The sequence below is a fragment of the Vipera ursinii genome (assembly GCF_947247035.1).
Source record: "Vipera ursinii genome assembly, chromosome: 2".
NCBI classification, from domain to species: domain Eukaryota; kingdom Metazoa; phylum Chordata; class Lepidosauria; order Squamata; family Viperidae; genus Vipera; species Vipera ursinii.
In genome coordinates, this window is record NC_139513.1 from 28899311 (window position 1) to 28918197 (window position 18887).

An 18887-nucleotide genomic window follows, 5' to 3' on the forward strand; every position below is an offset into this window, starting at 1 on the left:
GCCAAAACAAATATAAAAGGTAAAAAGGTAAAGGTTCCCCCGCACATGCATGCTAGTCATTTCCGACTCTAGGGGCCAGTGCTCATCTCCGTTTCAAAGCCGAAGAGCCAGCGCTGGTCCGAGGACGTCTCGGTGGTCATGTGGCCGGCATGACTAGACGCCAAAGGAGCACAGAACGCTGTTACCTTCCCACTGTAGTGGTCCCTATTTTTCTACTTGCATTTTTACGTGCTTTCAAACTGCTAGGTTGGCAGAAGCTGGGACAAGTAACAGGCGCTCACTCTGTTATGTGGCACTCGGGATTTGACCCGCCAAACTGCCGACCTTCTGATTGACAAGCTCAGCGTTCTAACCCACTGAGCCACCGCGTCCCAAAAAACAAATATGCAGACCATATAATCACGAGGAATTGAGCACGACTTGAGATAGACTTTCCCTTTAGTCTTGCCCATACAATATCTCACTAAGCTTGAGTGAAAAATAAAAGTTGTAGTTATTTTTCATATCAAAGTCTTCTGCTCATCTCTAATATGTTAGGCAGGAATGACAAAATTGATACTATCATTCTTATTCCTAGAATATTTCTTGGGATAGGAGTTTTAAAATATCTGAATTGTTTTGAAAATGATCTATTTGTTTCTAGAATAGTAACTGTATTAACCTTTTCCAGTAAAAACAAATAAGGTTTGTTTTAGACTAAAAGATATTATTATTGCAAAACCTTCTTGTGGACTTTGGACTGAAATCCATAAAAATGTTCTTGATAATAAATGCCTTAGTAATTTGGGTGCTGTGTTTTTTATCTGGATTAGAACATTGTTAAAATACATGCTGAAATAATTTGTTTTATTATTAAAAATCAGGCTGAAAACTCTTGCATGGTTTATGCGGAAAACTTTCTGTCTTTTTATTTTTCTTCCCTTTACATGATTATTCTTCAGTTTCAGCTGGGTCTAAAGCAAAATACTTAAAAAATTTACTGCAGGATAATCTCAAGTGATGAATTTATGGCAATAATGTGAAGTGGTATTTAAACAGACATAACATAATTTAAAAGGTGAATTAATTCCTTGACTATGCTACTTTGCCATAAAATGTTATTTGCTGTTAGTAACATACTGTTAATGAAAAAGTAAAGGTTTCCCCTCTCCAGTCGTGGCCAAGACAAGGGTGGGGGGGTGGTCATCTCGATTTCTTAGCCTAGGTAGCTGGTGGTGTTCTGCAAAGACTCTTCCCTTGGTCATATGGCCAGCATGACTATATGCTGAGGTGCACAGAATGCTGTTACCTTCTCACTGAAGTTGTACCTATTTATCTACTCGGCATTTGCATGCTTTTGAACTGCTAGGTGGGCAGGAGCTGAGGCAAGGATGGGAGCTCACCCCATCGCACAGTGCTAGGGTCTCAAACCAGGGCTGTCAGCCACTCAGCCATTGTGCCCCCTACACCCAAATAATATACTATTATCCCTAGCAAAGTATGTGCTTCATTTTAGCATCATGAAAACTGGAACATTTTGATGACTTGTTAGCTTATTTTCCACTTTGTTATTCTGATAAACTTGAGGGTTTCTTTTTTTAAAAAAATCTGCTAGTAGTAATTGATCTGCTAGTAGTAATTAAATAGAATAGTGTTTTTCTCATTAACAGAGATACATTTATATCTTTGATTTGGGGAAAGTAAGAGGAGATCCTGGTAATGTGTTTGGCAGAGTTGACCAGCTGTTCAAAACCAGCTGCTTTTGACCAGATAAAATTGTATGGTGTTTTTAAAGTGAAATCTTTTTGAGAGAAGCTACAGCTTGTTATTTAAAGCAGGCAGCATAACCAAACAGTTTCCATATTTCCTCGGAGGCTATAAAAAAATTCAAGGTAGTCAGCATGCATTAGGGATTCTACCATATTTAATTTAATTTGTGTTTCTTTGTAGCTAGCATCCAAGGTAGAGACTACTTGCTTGTTATGTTTATTGTAAGTGCTCATAGTGTGCAATGCTTTTTCTCCCCCCCTCCCCCAAACAGGGTAAGAGTAAGTGGTGAATTCTACAGCTTTTCAAAAACACCAAGTAAATCCAGATTTGTGTAGATCATACATTGGAACATGGATAATGGAGACTGGGGATATATAGTAAGTATTCCTATTATTCAATAACATACATTTTTCAGAATATAAAAAAATCTGTATCGTACAAAGTGGTGCTGTTTTCACAGCAGTTAAATTAAATATGTAGGTCTGTGAAATCTTTTAATATTTTTAAATGTAGCTTTGGGATTAAGCAGTGCTTATATAGTGGAGGTGACAGAAATTAAACAATAATTAGCTGAAATGATTGTTTGGGAAGAGGACAAATTTCATGCAATCATTTTTTCCAGAAAGCCTGATGTAGCAATCCTATTTTCAATTAATCTCTGCCTGCAAGGATGGCTGTTGCCTGGTAAAATCTCACTCCGTAAAGCTTACATTGGAGCATTTCCCAGTATTCTTCTTAGATGTTCTAGTTAATTCAAGTGAATATCTTTAGTTTCACAGCAGAGATACTGTATTCAAAAAAAAATATCTGTGTACTTTGGATTCTGCCCCATGTTCTTTCTGCATGACTTTTTTTCAGTGAAGCAAACTACTTTCCAATTGTGTTTTAAGTAATCGTTGCCACTTCAACTATTTCCTCTAATAAACAAGGAAATGTTGTAAGATGTTTACCTTTTCTAGAGCCTCTATGTCAGGGGTGTCAAACTCAATTTCATTGAGGGCCACATCAGCATTGCGGTTGCCCTCAGGGGGCCGGGTGGGTATGGCCAGGGTGGGCGTGGCCTACTGGGTGGGCGTGGCTAGAGTGCGTATGGCCTACTGGATGGGCATGGCCCATCAGCTCTACATCGTTCGCATCAAGGGTGCCTATGGGGGCCTGGGCAGGAGTGGGACAGATCTGAGGGTCTCTGGCAGGAGGAGGGTCTCTGGGCCAGGGCCAAGGCAGTGGGGGCCGTTCCCTCAGTGTTTCCAGGATGGCTTTGCGGGCCACATGAAACCATTTGGCGGGCCGCATCCGGCCCCCGGGCCTTGTGTTTGACATGTCTGCTCTATGTCATATTTAAAAGAGCCTTACATGCCAGAAACAATTTACACCTTCTCTGATGCACACTGTTTTTCAGTGGTACAATTTTTCTAATAAATTATTTCAGTGGGGTTTTTTGTGTGTTATTTGACTCTTCTGAAAACTCCATTCAAATCTGATACATTGGTCCTCCCACATTGCATTCTTTAAAATATATTATTTGATTGGGTTGTTGTCAATTATAAGCTATCATAGAACAAGGCCTGTAGGGGAAGTTAAAGGCTACAGGGATGGCACTTTAAATTGTGATCTATTGGATTTGCTTAGCCTTTTCGATATCTGAAAGAAAAAGGTCAATTAGAAGGTTAAACCTGTTTCCCATTCCAGAGTGCAGGGGATGGAATAAGGGGTTAAAATTACAGAAAGGCAATTTCCAGGTAAACATTAGAAAAATACTTCCTAACAATAACATTAGTTCAGTCTGATAAGAGCTTTTGTTCTGGATATGTTAATCAGAGCCTAGACAATTAATTGTTGGAAAGGCCTTAATTTGGATGTCTGCATAGAGCAGTGGATTGCACTCAGTAATCAATTCCTAATAACTACAGGATTCTATGTTACTTGACACTCTGTTTTCATGGTGTGAATTGAAGCTGTGCAACACTTACTGTAAAAAATTAGATGTGTTCTTTTAAATTGACCTCCAAAATTAATAAGAAAGGTATATAGAGAAAAGCATAGAAATAACACCTAGTGATGTATGTACAGGTAATTCGACCAGTCACTTAACAACCGTTCAAAGTTATGCAGATCCTGAAATACCTACTTACGACCAGGATTCGAGGTTCCAACAGTGAGGGCCCCCCACCCCTTGCAGTCATGTTACTGCATTTTGGGCAGTTGGCCCTCATTTATAGCATGACCACAATTTAATTTTTTTTTGCCAGAAACAGTTTCCTTTAAAAAGTCCCATAGCAAACAGTGGGTTTGCTTATCAACCACAGTGTTTGTTTAACAACTGCCACAAAAAAAATCATAAAATTGTGTGCAGTCACATGAGGACTTGCTTAACAACCATCACGACATACAGTTGTGTTTGCAGGGCCAATTACAGTTGCAAGTTGAGGACTACCTGTAAATGAAACAAGGGTTTGTGGAAGCTGCCACATAAATTTATTTAAAGCATTCTACAGGATGACTTTATCCAATCAGAAGTGATTGAACTGGTAGCGTGTGCTGCCTAAATAATTTGCGTATTCTGTAAGCTGTTCTTTTAAGTTACACAATTCCTATTTTGTCTTTCTAATAAACAGGTGAATTCTGGTGGTTTGTTGAATATCTAAAACTGGGTAATATGTGCTCATATGATTGTAAAAGAGTTCTGAAACTTTCTTTTTCCTCCCTAAGATGACTGAGCCGATCACTCTAAATGTGGGTGGACACTTGTATACGACATCGTTTACCACTCTCACGCGATATCCCGATTCAATGTTGGGGGCCATGTTCAGGGGCGATTTCCCGACTGCCAGAGACTCTCAGGGCAATTACTTCATTGACCGAGATGGGCCTCTTTTCCGGTACGTTCTCAACTTTTTACGAACCTCAGAGCTAACTCTACCTTTGGATTTTAAGGAATATGATCTGCTTCGGAAAGAAGCAGATTTTTACCAGATCGAACCCTTAATACAATGTCTGAATGATCCTAAACCTTTGTATTCTGTGGATACTTTTGAAGAGGTAGTAGAGTTGTCTAGTACACGCAAACTATCAAAGTACTCCAATCCTGTGGCGGTGATCATCACACAGCTAACCATCACAACCAAGGTCCACTCATTGCTGGAAGGCATTTCCAACTATTTCACTAAGTGGAATAAGCATATGATGGACACCAGGGACTGCCAAGTTTCTTTCACATTTGGGCCCTGTGACTACCACCAAGAAGTCTCTCTTAGAGTCCACCTGATGGAGTATATAACAAAGCAAGGCTTCACCATCCGAAACACGAGGGTCCACCACATGAGCGAACGAGCCAATGAAAACACAGTTGAGCACAACTGGACTTTCTGCAGGCTGGCGCGGAAGACGGATGATTGATTTTCTGTTCATTCTGTTTTTAATTTTTTTTAAAAAAAAATGGCCCAGCATCCTCAGAACAATGTATTAGGGATGGGTCTGGCTTTGTCTAAAACAGTATTGGAGGCTCTCTGTTCTTATTTTGCTATGAATATTTATTACTGGTTTTTAAAAACTGGAGAGTGGACATGTGCTGAACTCTTCTGTCTTTTGTCTCGTGAGAAACGTATGCATGTGGCTGCTCTAATATTTGCGACTTTTTAAAAACAGAGGATAAACAAGGGGGCATTCTTAAAAAAAATGGCAGATGACCACATTGTAACATTTTTGTTTTCTTATGGTCATTGACCACAATATAGAATGATAAAAATCAGCTTCAAAATGTGTTTAATCCATCTCATTATTACAACTTCTGAGAATAAGAGTTAAAAAGTTAAATAAGCAGTTAAAGCTGGAGAAATTCCTTCTGAATTGTCCCCAGAAAAGGCTATGGTGTTTTTGGAGATGAAATACTACCATCATGTAATCCAGCGTTTCCCAACCTTTAGGAACTTGAAGATGCGTGGACTTCAACTCCCAGAATTCCCCAGCCAGCTATGCTGGCTGGGGAATTCTGGGAGTTGAAGTCCACGCATCTTCAAGTTCCTAAAGGTTGGGAAACGCTGATGTAATCTAACCTTGTTTTTCCTAAATCAGTGAGCAAGCAGTATTATAACAATTTAGTTGCCAACAAACCTCCATGGCTTTTATTTTCCAAAATGCAGCATTTTGCAGTTATGGCAACTGTTCCTTTCTATGCATTATAAATCAAGCAACTAAATATTATATCTGCAGCTACGAAAGTACAATTAGAAGTATTTATATTGGATTCTGAATGCAAAACCATCCTGTGGTAAAAATCCTTATTTTTTAATGCCAGGTGCAATATTATTTCCAAATGTAATGCTTTCCAGCAAAACACTAATAAAACACAATCTGGAAATTATATTTGCAAAATGTTTGTTCCTACTTATTTGTTTTATACTCTAGGACATGTAAGAATGGCAAAGGAAAGAACATTTAAAAGAGGGAAAGTATTTAAAATTATTGGCTGGGTTTTTCAAAGCATTTTGTAAATGGAAAGTAGGCTGGACAATGCAAATGACATTTTCTTAGAATAGGAACCAATATGCCGTATCTCCCGTTCCGCTCTCTGCCCCATCTGATAATTAAATGAGAAGTTGGCATGCTATGCAAAACCCTACTCTAGCATAGCGTTTATTCCCTAGGGGGCCTTTGGCCCCACGTAAGGCGTTCTTAGAAAATGAAGTGGGTTGGGGTGCAGGGAGCAGAAGTTGGTTGCAGAAGCAACTTCATTATTTTGGCTCTGATAAATTGCATTTTTTGCCTGAGAGCATCTGAAAGCAGCCTTTCCATGGCAATCCTTTGTTGACAATCTCCCCAACATGATCTCAAAATTCCAAGGATCCCTTCAGATACAGAAAGATTATTCTTTCCAGTGTAGAATCTGAATACTTGGTCCATTTGGCCCAAAGCTTGTTAAAATGTCCAGTGGTTTACTTTTGCATAGGAATCCAGAATTATACTTTAGAACTAACCTTCATGAATATTTAAACAACCTGGTGATTTTTTTTCATACTTTTATCTGTAGCCATAAAGCAGAAACTATGGAAACTGAAATTGTTCTTATCTTCCTGGCCATATAGAGAAGTTGGATGAATAAAGGCATGGTTTTCCTTGAGTTTTCTCATGACTCATACATGTAATGTTAAACCATAGTTTAGTATGTGCAAATGTAGCCAGTAAGCCTGTATGCATGTACTTTTCATATGGATTTGATTTCATAGCCATGTTGTTTGCATTCTGGAACAGAAAAATGCTACTGCTGACCTGCATCCTTAGGGGATTAATCCATGTAGCTATTAGTCCCAGCCTTTCTTATATATGTCCAAAACTTACTAATTGGCCTAAATGTTCCTGGCTTGAATACATAATTTTGACTCCTGGAACAATATTTTGACAACTCCATAGAGCAGTACAGAAATTGCTTCAAAATTCATTTAAAAGTATGCAATTAAGAGACGCAGGCTCCAGTTTAAGTGTTTCCTAAGCATGCTGATTTCAGGCTATTTAAACTGATGCACCAGATCATGGCAGATTGCCATGAAAAGATTTGTTTAATTCATTTTACAGAGCTTATAGGCTACTCTGATCACAGACCATTGGGTGGTGGCTGGAGACTCATAAATCTACCAAATTTGGAGTAACCTGAGACAATCTTGAGAGGCATATAGGAAGAGTGCATAAGGGAAGCAGCCATGCTGAAAAGCAAACCTCAAATTCTCTGAATGTCAGCAATTACTACTATTTCATTTCGGTAAGTTAGAAGGGCCTGGTTGTGACACTGAAACTGCTCAGGCTACATCCACTTAGTTCATTTCCCATTCCCAAATGGCAAAGGACACTTTATTGGCAGTGGGATTAGAGAGAAAGAGGATGGAGACCTACCACAATTTATTATTTCAGGCTACATCCTTAATGTTTTGAAACAGGAAATTGTAAAGCATCAGGCGTCCTGATACAACCTAACCATGCTATGTCCCAAATGCCAGCATTGCATAAGGAATAAAGCAAGAGGTATAAGGTAAAGGTAAAGGTTCCCTCGCACATGCGTGCTAGTCGTTTCCAACTCTAGGGGCCGGTGCTCATCTCCATTTCAAAGCCGAAGAGCCAGCGTTTGTCCGAGGGTGTCTCCGTAGTCATGTGGCTGGCATGATTAGTCACCAAAGGCGCACGGAACGCTGTTACCTTCTCACCGTAGTGGTCCCTGTTTTTCTGCTTGCATTTTTACGTGCTTTCGAACTGCTAGGTTGGCAGAAGCTGGGATGAGTAACAGGCGCTCACTCTGCTACGTGGCACTTGGGATTTGACCTGCCAAACTGCCAATCTTCTGATCGACAAGTTCAGCATCCTAACCCACTGAGCCACCGTGTCCCTTAAAAGCAAGAGGTATACTTGGTTGAAAAAAAACATGTTTCTCCTGAAAGAGGTGGCATCCATTCCAACACGATCCTTAATGATAAAACAATGCAAAACAAGATGGATACCTCATGCATAATGTAATTGAATGTTGCAGTGTGTTTTATATGGGGCTGTCCTTGAAAAGCATCCAGAATCTGTCAGTTGGCTCAAAATGCAGTGGCCTGCATGGTTTTGTGCGAGTCCAGATTTGCATTTGTGTCATCTCTTTTGCGGGAGCTGCACTGGTTGCTGATTTGCTTCCTGGTGTAATTCAAGGTGCTGGTTATCACCTTTAAAGCCCTACATGGTTTGGAGAAGGTTAATTGAGAGACTGCCCCTCCCCAGTTATATATACCTGGCCCAACACAACAGAAAGGCAGGGCACGTTGCAAGTCCGAACTATCAAGAAAGTACATCCAATGGAACCTAGGAATAGGGCCTTCTTTGTGGTGGCTCCCTCCCTTTGGAGCCTTATTCCCCCAGAGATAAGATTCACTTCCACCTTGTTGCTATTCTGCGAGGCCTTGAAGAAACAGTTTTGTCAGTGGGCTTGGGCGTCCCACGCAGAGCTGATCAAGTGACTTATCTGATTCTCTTGTCATTGCAACAGGGTATGTGTGGGGGTGAAATTGTGGGTTTTAACCACCTGGCATCACTGTATATTGAATTGGGCAGCTATACATGTAGTCGTCACAAACACACTTTGAAGTTATAATGGCACTGAAAAAAGTGACTTATGACCAGTACTCGCACTTATGACTGTCACAGTATCGCCACAGATATGTGATCAAAATTTGGGTACTCTGCAGCTGGAATATATTTCTGACAGCTGCACCGTCCTAAAGTCATGGGATCACCATTTGTAGCTGGCTTCTGACAAGCAGAGTGCAGGGGGGTGGAATCCAGATTAGCTTAATGATTGCATGATTCACTTAGCAACTGCAGTGATTCAGTTGTCAACTGTGGCAAAAAAGTTCATAAAATCAGGTATGACTCACTTAACCAGAAATTCTGGTCCCAATTGCCATAATTTGAGGACTACATCTTAAATTAGTTTAAATATATACTGTACATGTATACATGCAGTGGGATGCCCCAAGGCTCTGTTCTGGGCCCAGTGCTCTTCAACATCCTCATCAATGATTTGGATCAGGGGATAGATGGGGAACTCATCAAATTTGCAGGTGACACCAAGCTGGCAAGAATAGCCAACACTCCAGAAGACAGGCTTGAGACACAGGAGGATCTGGACAGACTCGAACACTGGGCGCTATCTAACAAAATGAAATTCAATGGCGAAAAAAGTAAGGTTCTACATTTAGACAAGAAAAACCAAATGTACAGGTATAGTATAGGGGGTACCTTGCTCAATAGTAGTAACTGTGAGAGGGATCTCGGTGTCGTACTGGACAATCACTTAATTATGAGCCAGCAGTGTGCTGCAGCTGCCAAAAAAAACCAACACAGTGCTAGGCTGCATTAACAGGGATAGAATCAAGATCACGTGAAGTATTAATACCACTTTATAACACCTTGGTAAAGTCACACTTGGAATACTGCATCCAGTTTTGGTCACCAGGATGTAAAAAAGATGTTGAGACTCTAGAAGGAGTACAGAGAAGAGCAACAAAGATGGTTAGGGGACTGGAGGCTAAAACATATAAGGAACGGTTGCTGGAATTGAGTATGTCTAGTTAAATGAAGAGAAGGACGAGGGGTGACACAATAGCAGTGTTCCAATATCTCAGGGATTGCCACAAAGAAGAGGGAGTCAAACTATTCTCCAAAGCACCTGAAAGCAGAAGCAATGGATAGAAACTAATCAAGGACAGAAGCAACCTAGAACTAAGGAGAAATTTCCTGACAGAACAATTAATCAGTGGAACAACCTGCCTCCAGAAGTTGTGAATGTTCCAACACTGGAAGTTTTTAAGAAGAAATTAGACAACCATTTGTCTGCAATGGTATAGATAGAGTTTCCTGCCTGAGCAGGGGGTTGGACTAGATGACCTCCAAGGTCCATTCAAAATAGTAGTAGTAGTAGTAGTAGTAGTAGTAGTAGTAGTAGTAATAATAATAATAATAATAATAATAATAATAATAATATAATCAATTATATAACAGAGATCATACATTTCTGGGACAGGAGCTATTGCAGGGTTAGGAAAGCAAACAAAAGTTTAAATATTAATCCAATGCAAACCTTTAGCACTTACTATATTAAATTAAATTAAAATTAAAATATTAAATTGGTCCCTGAATTACATTCTGGTGTATATGCATATGCATATGTAGTTTAATTGCATCACAAAATAATCTATCATTTTTAAATAAGATAAAATCTATAACAAATCTGGGCAAATAGTAATATTTTATAGCTAAGCCACCCCTTATTTTAGAATTTGCAACATGGTACACAACTCTCAATGTTACTTGATTTGAAAAAAAATGCAATTTTAATAAGATTTTCATAAGCCCTGAAATGTGCAATGAAAAACAATGGTTTGGTTTTTGCTGTTGCTGACATTGCAGGAAATTATACCTCTACTTCTGGCAAAAAGAACCTTTGTGTGGATAATTATTATTTTTGCTGTTTCTTTTCTTTTGTTGGGGTGGGAAGATTATCTCTAAAAAGGAATAGCAATAGAAACTTTGAAATAAATGTTAAATGTTGTAGAGGAGAGTAAATCTGATAAAGGAAATGGCTGGAACAAGCTAATTTTTATTGTCTGTAAATCAGACATTCATCATTCATCTGTGCCCAGCCTAGATCATAATTTATTAATTAAAACCTTTTATAATAAAATGTGATCTTTATTATTCATAGCATTTAATTGAGATTCTGAAATATCACCTCTTTTAACTTTAAAATTTCAATCCCTCATGACTACAGTAGTTAAATATTTTAAAAAATGAGTTTTGTGATACACTTGATTACCAAATTTTAATATATTATTAATTTCTATGTCTATATTTTCTGTAATTCAAGGCAGCATATCTAATGCTTCTGATCCCTGTTTGCTGCATAGCAACAACCTGCAAAGTGGACTTACCTTGGAGAGAAAGTGGACCAAAGTCACCTTAACTGGCTTTGGTGCCTAAGGGGGAATAGAAGAAACAGTCTTTTGACTGGTCTGGTTTCTAGGCCCACACCTTCACCGTTGTAACAAACTTATCTTCCCTTGAGTTCATGGAGAAACAATTTTAACAGCTTTATGAGGTGAATTAGGCTGCCTTTATAACTTTTAGTAGCACCCAACCAAGGCCCATGGTTGTGATACCTGATCTGCCCAAATCCATCCTTTGCACTTGGTTGCCAGCCAATTGATTAATTGCTAGCCTTCAGGGGAACAAACCTAGGGCTGCTTCTGTGAGTATATATTTTGTAATACCCATAAGATTTTAAAAAATAGAATCTTTTCACTCCTAATTTAAAATACATGCCCGATGAGCAAATTCTTTACATGGTGGAATTTTATCCATAAGAAGAGACTGTTTTATATTCAGAATATTCCAAGCTTGAAATGGGTTATTCTGATGTTATTGGAAATGTTCTGGATGTTCCAAAATGTTTAATGCTTGATTTAGAACTTGTAACTTCTCCAGAAAAATCAAAACAATATTGGAAACTTTCCAGAAAGGTCTGAACAATTGCTTCCAACTGGAAACAGGGCATGTTGAACAGTTTTTTAAACATAGTGGCTGTCAGTCATTTTATTCTTAATTAAGCCACATAACAAATATAATTAATTGTATATTGATTGTGTTCTTTTGTCCTTCAAAAGCTCCTCCATAAATGGGATTGTAGGGCAATGACTTAGAGACAAATATAATGTAACTACAAAACAGAAGTAGACAAATCCTATATCTCAGTTTAAATTTACTTAGCTCATCACACAAAGGATCATAAGCGTCTTTATAACACCTCTGGCTGTACTTAATTCCTTGTTTTATTCAATTCTCATCTATGTTTCAGGGTTTCCTCTGCAAGATAGCATTATTATATTTCATCATACTCCTCTTAACCTCAGTGTGATTTTTTCCACTTTATTTGTAGAAGATGGAGAAATAGCAAATGTCCAAAACACAGTTAAAATGAGACCCAGTCTGAATGCAGATCTGAATCCAGTGTTAACAGTCGCAAGATAAAATAGCAATCATTTGTAATATGCGTAGTAAGAAAAAGAATCACCAAGTTTCAAGATTTTAGAAATGATGTAAGGGAGAGGTAGCTCACTATACATGATGTGTTTGGTTCTGAGAATGCATTTATTAAGTAAAACAAAATCAGATTTAATGTCAGCATGTACTCAAACAGTAACTGGCCCCCAGCAACGTTATCTCAGGGTCATTTTGTGACATTGATTTAGTCTGTAACTCTAGTAAGCCTCCAATAACTTTTTCAAAAATTAAGTAAGCCCTAAAATTTTCATGAGAACCAGTTTAGTGTAATGATTAAGGCACCGGGTTAGAAACTGGAAGACTGTGAGTTCTAGTGCCACTTTAGGTACAAATTCAACTGGGTGACCTTGGACCAATCCATTCTTCTCATCCCTACAACCGCAAGGACTAGTCTAGGCAGTTGTTAGAAATCTGCCCTGACTCAAAAGCAACACCCCCAACCCAACTACATGAACCCTTTCCTATTAGCATCCCATCATTACTGATTTAGGGCATCCTTTCCTAGTTCCAAATAACATGGTATACAACTTCCCTGTGGACAGTTGCCGTCTAGTATATTTGAACGATATCAGGGTGGAGTAGGTTCTGTTGGGGAATATGTATGGCTTTTTCCTGGTTCTGACTTCATGGAGAATGGAAAATGAATACAGGATCACTATTTGGTGGGGAACCATCTTGTGAGCATCCCACCATCACATGCTCTTTGGGAATCAGAGCCTGCTTTTTTGTATAACAAAAGGAGTCTGCCATTCATGGAGATTCCCAGTGATCCAGGTCATGATTATCCCAAAGGTGCTTTTTCCAAAAGACAACTGGACTTTCTTGTTTCCCCCTCCCCCTTTGAAAACATTTATTTATTTATTTATTTATTTATTTATTTATTTATTTATTTATTTATTTATTAATTATTTTATTAGACTTATATACCGCCCTTCTCCCGTAGGACTCAGGGCGGTTCACAAGGTTTTTAAAAAATTTAGCTTCTTATCCAAGAAGATTCTTCACGTCACTTTATTTCACTTTTAAAGAAGCTCCTTGGATGAGAAGTAAAATGTCTTCAAAGGGGGAAAAAAAACCCAAAAGTCCAGTTGACTTTTGGAAAAAGCACTTATGGGACAATTGAGTCTCCTGTTACCCAGCTTAAAGGTTGTCCACAATTGCATCACATGGGCTTATTAAGGAAAATCGACAGTGTTGCTTGGAAGGCATTTTCGGAAGGAGTTTCTCCATGCCAGACCCCTCTTCATAGCTTGGAAAGAGCATTCTGGAAAAGTGGTTTTAAGTATGTCTTGAAGACCCGATCATCCTGTTGGAAAGCAAAAGGGAAAGGGAAGGGAAAGCATTAGGTATATGACTCTTGGTGGCAAAGACAAGGCAGAACACAATAGCTTGATTTTAATCATTACAGCCTCATAACTAACTGTCCAATTTTATGTTTTCACTGTGTTAAACTAAATGTAGTGAAATCAAAGCTCCTAAGTTCTTAATAAAAAGTAAAGGTTTCCCCTGTCCAGTTGTGTCTGACTCTAGGGAGTGGTACTCATTTCCAATTCACAGTCAAAGAGCCCAACGTTCTCCAAAGATGCTTCTGTGGTTATATCTCCAGCATGAACATAGGCCGAGGTGCAAGGAATGCTGCTACTTTCCCATTGAAGTGGTACTTATTTATCTACTTGCATTTACATGCTTTTGAACTTCTAGGTTGGCAGGAGCTGGGCGCATGTGTCTCAAACTGCCAGCCTTTCAGTCAACAAGCCTAGCATCTTAACTGCTAGGCCACTATAAACCCTCCCCCCCCCCGCCGCCCAAGTTCTTACCCAGAACAAAATAGTGGTCTGCAAATATCAGTCCTTAAGACTAAGAAATCAATGCCATATAGGTCAGGAACTGCTTTCACTGTAACAGTTACAGAATCCTACTGGTCTGAATGTGCTTTCCCCCTCCTTCGCTTTGTCTTTGTGTGAACAGGGGAGGGGGTGTCTGAGATGCTTTTTCAAATTACTTCGTTGGAATGGACTCAGGCCCGCTTATCTGACCATTGCTTTGGTAGCAGTTCTTCCTCTTGTCCTTCAAGGCCATTCCGTATGGCCTCTACAGCAAGGGGGTTAGGGCTTGGGTGAAAGAGTCCCCATCAAACATTTGAAAATGGATAAAAAGGGGAGTGCGTGTGTTGCAAGCACAAGTGGTATGATAATTCTCAGAACTTTAGAATGATTGTTACAAATTGCATCTGATGATCAGAGCTGTCAGGGATAGAGGGCAATCCATTACAGGTAGCCCTTGGCTTAGGACCACAATTGGGGCCACCATTTCTGTTGCTAAGCAAGGCAGTTGTTAAGTGAGTCGCACCTGATTGTATGATCTTTTTTGCCATCATTGTTAAGTGCATCACTGTTGTTAAGTGAATCATGCAATCATGGTTCCTTGTTGGCTTTGCTTGTCAGAAGGTCATATGGTCACAAATGGTGATCACATGACCCCGGGGCACTGCAACCCTTGTAAGTATTGTACAGGACAGTTGCCAAGTGCCCAGGATCTGATCATATGACTGTGGGGATGCTGCAAGGGGATGCTGCAACAGTTGTAGGTGCGAGGATTGGTTGTAAGTCACTTCAGTGCCACTGTCAACTTTGAGTGGTCACTAAATGAATGGTTGTTAGTTGAGGACTACCTTAGTGTGGCAATATAGTCCTTGCCTACTCTTGCGGAGCTTTCCTACGCCAAATCTCTATCCTTGACTTCTGGCACTGCTAGTTTTTTTCCCCCTTTATTGCTCTTTCTGCAGCTTGCTGGCTGCTACAAGCTATGCTCATTGGGTTATTTGAATCCAAAACTTAGATTACTTCAGTTGTGGGATTCAAATATGTGAACAACTGGTTCTCTATGTAGATGCCGCTTCCAGAAGTCCATTCTGGGCCTGGGCAATAAAAAAAATAGCTACTGATTCTGCCGAAGTGATGCGAACCAGCTGAATCCCACCACTGGATAACTTGTTTGTTTGAGTAGGAAACTGAGATTACTTGCTTCCTTTCTTATCATTATAATCATGCCAGTCACTCCATAGTGGAACAGAAGTGCCTAACAGGAATGGAGGCACCAACATTTTATCAATAAGCAGAGAGCATATATTTTTCTGGGCAACTTAAAATCCTACAGACAACCTGACAAAATTCAGACAATGTTGGACAAAATGCCGATGAAACAGATATACAGATACTTTCTCTTGTTTTCTGATTTACTGTTGATGCTCAGATTATTTGGGAGATGGGAAGGAAGGGCTTAATGAAATGCAAAAGTCTGTCCCATTTAATGTCCCATTGATTTTTTTTGTAATACCTTCAGAGTTAATTAAAATAGGCTATGTTGATGTAGGCCTCCATCCAGCTGAACTGTAATTTGAGCACTAATTTTTGTAATTTTCCTCTCATGGAGGAAGAAAAGCAAGGTAAGAAAACTAGCTCCCCACCTTCTCAGACTTAACCATTTTTCTCTTGGGCTCTTCCATTCAGTACTAACCAGGTCTAAACCTACTAACATTTCACAATCAGTCACATGCTTGAGAAGGGGGTTGGACTAAACATGGTCTCTTCCAACTCTATTATTCTGTATATTTTGTAAAAGTGGTTAGCGACCATGTTTTCTTATTGCAAGTTTAGTGTGCTACGTGAAACCAGCTATTGCCTGTTCCCATGTTTATAAAACCTGTACATAGTTTTGCCTTTTAAAGCATTTTCTTGTCCAACTTATCATGAAAGGACTTCAGAAAAGGAGTACAAGGTCCTATTTAGCAACATTGAGATAATCTCCGCATCAGGCTTGAGGCCTAGAAGTAATATACATGTCCATTTCAATCCCATTAGGCCATTAAATCCAGAATTCAAAGTTATTCAGGATGACTGCTTCAATTTTCCATCACTCTTACTACCAGGTAATCTGTATTCTTGTGATGACAATTTTTTGTTGTTGATATCCTGCCTCTTTTGTTGTTTGCAGAACTGCCTTTTTCTTCATGCTTTTTCTCTCCTCCAAATCAACCCTCATATCCCCCTTTTTTCTCCTTCCAAAGGTGTCACAAATCATTTCAAACTTATCTTTTCTGTATGTTTTGAGTCCTGTTAACACTAAACACTAGTTTGGTTATACAGCTAGTTCTATCCTATTTATCATTTGTTTTGCCTAGATTTGTACATATTTATATGTTTATATAAGATTAACCAGGATATAGGGAAATCACACAAATAAAATGTTTTAATAATAGATCTTCAGACTACAGAATAGATTTTGCCTTGGTCTGATGCTGAAAACCAACTACCGTATATACTTGAGTATAAGCCGACTCGAGTATAAGCCGAGACCCCCAATTTCACCCCCAAAAACTGGAAAAAGTTATTGACTCGAGTATAAGCCGATCCGCCGTTCTGCAAGCCTCTGCCGCCAGCAGAGGCTCGATCCGCCATTTTGCAAGCCTGAATACACAGGAATACCCTGTGTAGCCGCGGCTCGTCAGCAGGTCTCCGTTCCTCCTGCCGACCTTTGGGGAGGTTTGGGCGCCTCCCCAAACCTCCCCAAACCTCGGCAGGTCTCCGTTCCTCCGCGCAGACCTGCCGACCTTTGGGGAGGTTTGGGCGCCTCCCCAAACCTCCCCAAACCTCGGCAGGTCTCCGTTCCTGTTTGGGGAGGTTTGGGCGCCTCCCCAAACCTCCCCAAACCTCGGCAGGTCTCCGTTCCTGTTTGGGGAGGTTTGGGCGCCTCCCCAAACCTCCCCAAACCTCGGCAGGTCTCCGTTCCTCCGCGCAGACCTGCCGACCTTTGGGGAGGTTTGGGCGCCTCCCCAAACGTCCCCAAACCTCGGCAGGTCTCCGTTCCTGTTTGGGGAGGTTTGGGCGCCTCCCCAAACCTCCCCAAACCTCGGCAGGTCTCCGTTCCTCCGCGCAGACCTGCCGACCTTTGGGGAGGTTTGGGCGCCTCCCCAAACGTCCCCAAACCTCGGCAGGTCTCCGTTCCTGTTTGGGGAGGTTTGGGCGCCTCCCCAAACCTCCCCAAACCTCGGCAGGTCTCCGTTCCTCCGCGCAGACCTGCCGACCTTTGGGGAGGTTTGGGCGCCTCCCCAAACGTCCCCAAACCTCGGCAGGTCTCCGTTCCTGTTTGGGGAGGTTTGGGCGCCTCCCCAAACGTCCCCAAACCTCGGCAGGTCTCCGTTCCTCCGCGCAGACCTGCCGACCTTTGGGGAGGTTTGGGCGCCTCCCCAAACGTCCCCAAACCTCGGCAGGTCTCCGTTCCTGTTTGGGGAGGTTTGGGCGCCTCCCCAAACCTCGGCAGGTCTCCGTTCCTCCGCGCAGACCTGCCGACCTTTGGGGAGGTTTGGGCGCCTCCCCAAACGTCCCCAAACCTCGGCAGGTCTCCGTTCCTGTTTGGGGAGGTTTGGGCGCCTCCCCAAACCTCCCCAAACCTCGGCAGGTCTCCGTTCCTCCGCGCAGACCTGCCGAGGTTTGGGGAGGTTTGGGGAGGCGCCCAAACCTCCCCAAACAGGAACGGAGACCTGCCGAGGTTTGGGGACGTTTGGGGAGGCGCCCAAACCTCCCCAAAGGTCGGCAGGTCTGCGCGGAGGAACGGAGACCTGCCGAGGTTTGGGGAGGTTTGGGGAGGCGCCCAAACCTCCCCAAACAGGAACGGAGACCTGCCGAGGTTTGGGGAGGTTTGGGGAGGCGCCCAAACCTCCCCAAAGGTCGGCAGGTCTGCGCGGAGGAACGGAGACCTGCCGAGGTTTGGGGAGGTTTGGGGAGGCGCCCAAAGCTCCCCAAACAGGAACGGAGACCTGCCGAGGTTTGGGGACGTTTGGGGAGGCGCCCAAACCTCCCCAAAGGTCGGCAGGTCTGCGCGGAGGAACGGAGACCTGCCGAGGTTTGGGGAGGTTTGGGGAGGCGCCCAAACCTCCCCAAACAGGAACGGAGACCTGCCGAGGTTTGGGGACGTTTGGGGAGGCGCCCAAACCTCCCCAAAGGTCGGCAGGTCTGCGCGGAGGAACGGAGACCTGCCGAGGTTTGGGGACGTTTGGGGAGGCGCCCAAACCTCCCCAAACAGGAACGGAGACCTGCCGAGGTTTGGGGACGTTTGGGGAGGCGCCCAAACCTCCCCAAAGGTCGGCAGGTCTGCGCGGAGGAACGGAGACCTGCCGAGGTTTGGGGAGGTTTGGGGAGGCGCCCAAACCTCCCCAAACAGGAACGGAGACCTGCCGAGGTTTGGGGACGTTTGGGGAGGCGCCCAAACCTCCCCAAAGGTCGGCAGGTCTGCGCGGAGGAACGGAGACCTGCCGAGGTTTGGGGACGTTTGGGGAGGCGCCCAAACCTCCCCAAACAGGAACGGAGACCTGCCGAGGTTTGGGGACGTTTGGGGAGGCTCCCAAACCTCCCCAAAGGTCGGCAGGTCTGCGCGGAGGAACGGAGACCTGCCGAGGTTTGGGGAGGTTTGGGGAGGCGCCCAAACCTCCCCAAACAGGAACGGAGACCTGCCGAGGTTTGGGGAGGTTTGGGGAGGCGCCCAAACCTCCCCAAAGGTCGGCA

The 18887-nt window shown here is 42.1% G+C and overlaps 2 protein-coding genes across 5 annotated transcripts in view; one reads left to right on the forward strand and one right to left on the reverse strand.

The window, feature by feature from the left end:
* Positions 1-18887, forward strand: part of KCTD6 (potassium channel tetramerization domain containing 6) — a 45635-nt gene that overhangs the window by 21487 nt on the left and 5261 nt on the right. Inside the window, exons 2-4 of one of the 3 annotated variants that reach the window (XR_014491689.1) lie at positions 2021-2126; positions 4459-4628; positions 16188-16255. Coding sequence is in view for 2 of the 3 variants with exons in the window: in XM_083356084.1 (XP_083212210.1) it covers positions 2100-2126; positions 4459-5145 (714 nt within the window). In the remaining variant the exon portion in view is untranslated. Of the gene's footprint in view, positions 1-858; positions 1058-2020; positions 2127-4458; positions 5654-16187; positions 16256-18887 lie in introns of those variants that run through there. The other 2 variants (XM_083356085.1, XM_083356084.1) reach the window with 2 other exon arrangements.
* The window catches only part of ACOX2 (acyl-CoA oxidase 2), a 35333-nt gene continuing 26965 nt past the window's right edge, over positions 10520-18887 (reverse strand). Inside the window, exon 15 of one of the 2 annotated variants that reach the window (XM_083355988.1) lies at positions 10520-13633. In XM_083355988.1, the coding sequence (XP_083212114.1) occupies positions 13571-13633 (63 nt within the window). In that variant the 3' untranslated portion in view covers positions 10520-13570. The remainder of the gene's footprint in view (positions 13634-18887) is intronic. The other variant, XM_083355989.1, reaches the window with a different exon arrangement.